We start from the raw sequence: 7,094 nt of genomic DNA on the forward strand, positions 1-7,094 counted from the left end.
TCCAGTCTCGCTCCGCTCACCGTTATTAATCACAGCCGTGGTTTTGGTTGAGCTAGGACTTGCAAAACAGTGGATTTCTCTTCTCAGATGTGCTCTGGGCTGCTTTTCAGAGCTCATACATCATATCAGAGCCTGGGAGTCCTGGAGTGGCCCACTGACATCTCTCTCACCGAGGGGCTGATGAGCGGGGCCGACGGTCACCACCATTTTACCACGCCAATTTCAACACATCTCAAAAACCACCTCTGGGGGCGTTGCCGCTTGCCCCACTGTGAACTACCATCAGCTCTTTGTAGGCCGGGGAAGAACTCCAGATCCGACTGTGGCTGCAGCGAGATAGGTGGACAGATGGAGGATTTCTTTGCTGCTCTCCCGCTGGGCCTCCGACACACAGGATCCAGTGTTCTGTCTCTGTCTCTGTTCTGGGCGCCCCACGCACCCCATTAACACTGGCACCATGCTGAAATGCACCTTGACACACCTCCGCCCACTCCTCGGTATCTTTCTTCATCTCCGTCTTTCTCTCATTTTGGGATCTGTTAACGCTGGCGACCAACAGAGCTGCACTTCAGTGAGGTATCAAATAGGAAATGGGGTTTAGTGTATAACCCCTTTCATCCTTAAAAGCATGTGTGTGTGTGTGTGTGTGTGTGTGTGTGTGTGTGTGTGTGTGTGTGTGTGTGTGTTTAGCCAAAGTGGGAACACACCACAGCTTGAAACAAAGTGCATATGACCACAGAGAAAACATGCACGCGCACACGCACACGCACAGCAAGAGAAAGAAAAAGTAAAAAAAGAAAGTGATAGGACGCAATGTTATAAAAAGAAATACAAATAAAAAAAGAATAAACTGACTATAGCCCAGTCAAGACTTGTGCAGTTTCTTTTTTCCTCCCAGTGAGTGTGTCGGGGGGGGGAGCAGAGGGGAAGGCCAAAAAGGAGCGTTTGATTAAATCTGCGGTTGACGTGTGGGACAGGTGAGATTGATGAGGTTCCTCTGAGTTTCACACTGTGCGGAGAGCGGGGGTACAGGAACAGAACGCTGCAGTGTGGCGGGCCAGGGCTCGGGGCCCGCTCGCGCCGTGGGGTCCCTTGGCTGATTAATGGGACTGGAGGCCCTTCAAAAACAGCATTCCCCGCAGACAGGGCCCGACGGTGCTCCGAAAATAACCGGGCAGGGAAAGCAGCCCCAGCCTCCAGCCCTAACAGGCTGCAGCTTCTGAAGGAACCAGACTTCAATATGGCCTGGAGGGAGACAACCAAGAGGGGCAGTGCCTACTCAAGACAGGAAGCTTTAATGACTTCTCTAGTTTATGGGAAGTGACAAACACTGACATCTGATATTGTATCAAGTACGGAGTCATATTACCTGCTTATGTAATGTACGCAACAAGGATAAGAATGTGCAAGACGTTACACCCAAACAAGTACTAACTTTACACAATGTGACACTGAAGCCAATAATAAAACATCTCACTTAAACTGATTGGCAAACTATTTCTCCGAGGACTTAACGTCTATGTGGGCTTGACAGTTTTAGTGCCCGGAGGAACGGAAGATTGAACATCTACAGTTATATGACTAATGGGTCAAATCTGCTGAGGAAGATCGTGGAAGGAGAGTGTGTTGAACATCGGATAATGCTGAAACATTAAGCCAAAGCGGAAGTGTCAAAAACTGCAGTTCCTCGAAAAGCCACTTGAGGCTGGATCCAAAAGAGAGTCATTCCTTTAGCCCCTCGTGTTAAATAGCCCGATGTTACAGCAGAAATAAACATGTGTACAGCCTGGTACAAATAACAATTGTGTTCGAGACAACTGTGTGTCTGCGCTCACCATACCTGGCTCGTTAGCTTAACGTTAGCTTGTTGTACTAAAAGCCACTCTAAGGTGTCGGCTATTCATTTTTTCAGATTACAAGAAGCCTGTTTTTCATCCTTATATTACATTACATTAAACGAGAATTACAGATGCACCTTGCTATCAAAGCTAGCTGGCTGGTAACTGAGCTTTTTGGTATGCTAACGGTACTTGACCCCCACACTTCCCCAGCTCCACCCTCTCGTCCAAATACGGTCACTTCTGCCTCCAAAAAACCAAGAAGGCAACGGCCAAAAAATCAAACTCAAGGCTTCAAAATGGTAGTCCACAAACCAGTGGGTGATATCAATAAACTACGAGACACGTGAGCTTATATGCATTTGACTGGACCAGATGATGTTGCTTTGAGTTGCAGCAAAACTTTAGCAAGATCGCTTTGTATGCAGACGACCATGTGTTATTTGTGTCCAAGCCCCTGTATGCTGGTACCCCACTGACTGAAACTGGGATGTTAAAACCAAAGCAGGTTGGCTACAATATGCCTAAGACCACATGTAAAGCATCTGTGTGCAGCTGGAAAAGCAAAACTTAATTTGCTAGATAAACACATGCACGCCAGAGTGACTTGTTTCCTTCTAAATTGTTTTAAATTGTTTCATTAAACCACTGTTTCCCCCTCCTGTGTTGACAACAGGCAGGTTTAATGTTATTACACTTGCAGGAAACAAATGACTGACAGGAGAGCTAATAATACCAAAAATCACAACACAGCAAAAAAAAATAGACACACACTTCATAAATTTATCAATATGTAATTATGGTAACACTCGTGGCGAACCTCCCCCAGTAGATCCACCCTCAAAAGTCCAGCCATTTCCTCGCTCAGCGACACCAGATACTTGGTGCGCTTTAATTAAAAGTGTCAGGCGTTCAGCAAAAAGTGCTGGATCAGGCAAACACTAACACACAGGAACGCCAGTAAGATTCCCCAGTCACCACTGTGGGCGCACAGCTACAGGCCATTCTGTAAGTCGACTTAGCGAGATATGAATTAAAAAAAGGAATATGTTGACATATGGGATATATTTTTATTTATTTTAGAATTAAGAAATGCGTCTGAGTGAGGGCTCCGGCTGCAGAACGACTGCGACAGACCTAATTACACGGAGGGGACTGCTGAGAATTAGCGGGCTTTTCTGACAGTTGAAAATAAATAGGGCAATTAATGAACATCCTCAAAGGGGAGGCCATGTTTCCTCGCTCTCGCCGGCCTCTCCCATGTGGTGCGGGAGCAGCTCTAATGGTTTTAGCTGACACCCGAGTAAGTGAATTTGGAGCCGAGGAGAACAGAGAGGCAAATTAGAAGTCACTTCCTCTTTCCTGGAGCCCGGGGCTGACATGACTGATATCAGTCAATAACTGGACCACAGGCGAGGGCCGGCTGGACGGGGAGCTCTGTATTCCAGCCGACATGAGGCTGGAGGTGAGTGAAAGGCAGGAGGGTTGTAAAGAGTGCAACACCTTTCCATTTTAAGCAAACAATACAGCAGGTTTAATTGACGCAGCACCTAAAGCAATAAGAATGGAATAGTTAATCAATTAAATATTTGGTTAAGATGCCAAATATTTGCTTGTTTTTCAGGGACTTTGTTTTTGCCTTGACTGCAAACGTCATCAATTTAGATGCAAGACAAACACATTTCAGAAGAGAAACACTACAATTACATCTCTTGCTGTAGCAGAGGAGCAGACATCACTACATTAGCAGGAAGTTGATTTAACAGGAGGAACATTTAACACTTAAAAACTCTTCCGGCCTCACGATTATAGTTGAATTTAGAAATCATCATTTAAGACAAGTCAAAACTTTCCCATGATTTTTGAATTATTATAGAAAAACATGTATAAACAGTCTTTTTGGCTGCAAGTTATGCGTTTGTAGACTTTGCTTTTGCTCTTCCGTAAAGTTGGGGAACTCACGAGACAAACAAGGATCCTACAATTCCCATAATGCAACTCAATAGTGTCTTTTATTAAACCTTAACGACTCCAGGGTCACAAAATAAATTATAAAACAGTAGTACTCCTTGTGACAAGTCACTGAAATACTGAACTGTTGTTAAATGACTACAGGTTATCTCTCTGATATTCTATTATGAGCAGATATTAACAACACATTTTACCTACAAGTGTTGAGATTTTAAAAGGCAAACACACACACAGCTGTCTCACAAACATTTCTCACAAAGGTCACACTTCATCTCCGTGTCAGTCAGTTGAGGCTCAGCAACTTTTTTTAAAAACACATTTTCCAGGGCAAAGAAAACCTCCAAAAAGCGTCTTGTTTGACGCACATCACACCTCAGAGCATTGTGAGCGTGCTGGTGTTTGCACTCAGCCGTCCACATTTGGAGAAAATTAAAACAAATGAAAAGCAACACTTCATTTCTGATGTTATTGCTGGTAATGAAGCACTGCTGTGATGCTTTTTGAGTCCCCCCCCCCCCCACCCGCCCTTCCTCCCCTCTCGTCGCACACCTCTCCCGCCTCTCCAGAGACTTTGCCTTAACAAAATACAGACGGGACGGCGGTGAACGTGCATACTGTATTACAGCTCGTACATCAACCAGCAGCAGGGCTTTGGGCAGATGCTTGAGGTTTTTAACTGCACAGTAATACAAGAACAGCTCAATAATTAGCATCCATGTTGTACTGAAACACACTGGTTATTCTTACACGTGCCAGGGGCCTCGTTGTTTGCCTTAACACCCCATTTGCTTCTCGTAGGCAGCCGTGCAGTGATAGGAAACTCTAAGCTGAGTTACAGGCGTGTTTAAGAACGTTTACGGTGCACTCAAGGAGGGCTACTGAGGATATGAAGTCACAGTCCAGACGAGGAAAGGAAACAGCACCGAATAAACTCAAGATAGACGAGGAAACGATTTACAATTCACAATTTAAAGCTGCGACAGTCAAGAATGAACGATTAATGATGTGATGTCTCACTCGGAGCGGAGAAAGGAAATACCCAAAACTGAAAAATCCAAAAAAAAGGTGTCATTTAAATTCATGCAGGATCCATAAAGCCATAGAAATAAAATGTGTGATAATGAATAATAACATCAGTCTGTGGTTTTGTGAAAAACCTCAGCCAAAAACAATCAATGGATCACATTTAATTCCTGGGATGACATGTTGTAATCTTTGCTTCAACTGGTTTAGTTCTACTTCAGCTTATGATTTCCCAGAATGCCCTTCCACCGGGGATTGGGTGTAGCCATGTTTGTTTTTATCTGTACTCGAGGAAGAAACCCTTCCACTCTTTGATCCTGTGACACCAAAGCTGACGGTTCCTGATTTAAGTCTCTGAAAAAAATGTTCTCCTGTCCAACTAAATGCAGCTGCTTCTCACCCTTAAACACAACTCAGCTGCTGCTGGTCGACTCCACGGAATAAAAAGCAAAAAAGGTGAACAGGGTTCACATCCAACCCCAGCTGGGTGCAGGTGCATCACGAAAAACAGCAACAAAAGGAAAAGGAGAGGCTGTCCGCACACGAAGTACATCTCCAAGCTCCCAAGTTTGTTGTATCCTGATTTAAATCAGTTATCTGATCAGTTACTATTGTTGTTGCATCAATAGCAATGCATCATATTCTATAAGATCATCACGTTTGTAGCGTCTCTGTCCTGTGAGAACCACGTGTCTCTAAAAAGTCAACTTTTCATGAGCTCTGAAAAAAACGTTCAGCTTTGTGACGATGCTTGTGTTATATCTGTTGTGGTGGAGTAAGTGTACAATGTTCAGTGAAAACAACCAGACACAACAAGAACTAGAAGATTGTCTATTAAGAAGCTTATGTATGATTGCTACAACATTTCAATTCAAATTAGAAACATAACACAGGCATTAAAGTTCCTAAAAATGCAATAATGCAATATTCACAGGGAATGTTCTGCTCAAAATTCATCCAAACTGCTCGTTTCCTGCAGTTATTGTGTGCACTATTTGGGTTGACAGTTATTATGTACTGTGCATTTAATACAATATAAAATGTGCATAACATGTCACGTAGTAAGGGGCTGTCAGTTTACTCAACGAGAGGAAACATGTCCCTTGAGGAAACAGGTTGGGAACCACTGCTCTAATGTACATCACTGACAGCTGACAAAAGATCAAATAAATATATAAAATAAGCTGAGGAAACACCCGGCAGAACGGATTTAAATGAAGCTCAGTCTGTTCTATATTAACAGTGAATTGTTAACATATAAAATCAGAATTAAACTCTAAGTGTGTAAACAGAGTAAATGTTCGCGTTAACACATGTTGTACACGTACCTTGTTCCTCGTGCACGCTGCAGAGCACAGGAACCTTTTAGGAGAATTAAACTTGTGAATGAATCTGAAGAGATGTTTCATGTTAGTCCGCACGGGGAGCGCCATCTTGGATTGTGACCTCATACTACGGTGGCTTTGAAAGGACAAAAGAGAGAGATTCGTTTAATACAGTTACAGTACAATCTCATTTAGACTACCGGGTAGGTGTTATTACAACAATTTAATAGTAAGGTCATCATTTAGGTGTTTGTTATTATATAATAGATGTATAAAGAAAAATAATAATATACATTTAAGACTATTATAAATACACATTGTAGTTTAACCATGAAATTGTGTAATATTCCAATAATTTAAAAAAACGTTGCTTATTATTATGAAATGCTATGTTATGCTGCTTGCTTTTGCAAACAGTGTTTAATCCAGGTATATACAGTATATTGTGTTATCACTAATATCTGACCCATGTGCCTATGTAAAATAACAAAGATTACAAAAATCCTTATTATTATTATTATAATTATTGAATTACAGCTGTTTTTATAGATTATTTTATCCAACGTCACATCACATAACAGAGATTTATTTATTCCAAAATATTACTATTTTTTAATATAATGGTGAACATTAGGATCTCCATATCAGGACCATCCAGGAATGTTATTTATTTGGAAAAACTAAAAAGTAATACTTCTTTGTTTTTCTTCCTCTAAGAGAGAAAAGTCACCCACCGTGCAGAAAGTTAAATGTTTTATTTATTATGTGTGAGTGTTTCCTTGGATAAATATCAGATACTTGTACAGTATACTCTGGATCACTGATTGATTTAAAAGTAATATTAGCTCTGAATTCCTGTTTGCTTTTTCACTTCTCCAGAGTCTTTGTTTCTACAGTCACATTCTCCATGAAGCGCAGAAGCTCCGCAGACATTAGA

General features: G+C 42.0%; 1 protein-coding gene across 1 annotated transcript in view; it reads right to left on the minus strand.

Moving 5' to 3' along the window:
• wars2 (tryptophanyl tRNA synthetase 2, mitochondrial) overlaps positions 1 to 6,283 on the minus strand; it is a 23,082-nt gene extending 16,799 nt beyond the window's left edge. The window contains exon 1 of the mRNA XM_029459201.1: positions 6,161 to 6,283. Within this exon, the coding sequence (XP_029315061.1) occupies positions 6,161 to 6,283 (123 nt within the window). The remainder of the gene's footprint in view (positions 1 to 6,160) is intronic.
• Between the last annotated feature and the right edge of the window lie 811 nt (positions 6,284 to 7,094).

Source organism: Cottoperca gobio, chromosome 21 (assembly GCF_900634415.1).
Source record: "Cottoperca gobio chromosome 21, fCotGob3.1, whole genome shotgun sequence".
NCBI lineage: Eukaryota > Metazoa > Chordata > Actinopteri > Perciformes > Bovichtidae > Cottoperca > Cottoperca gobio.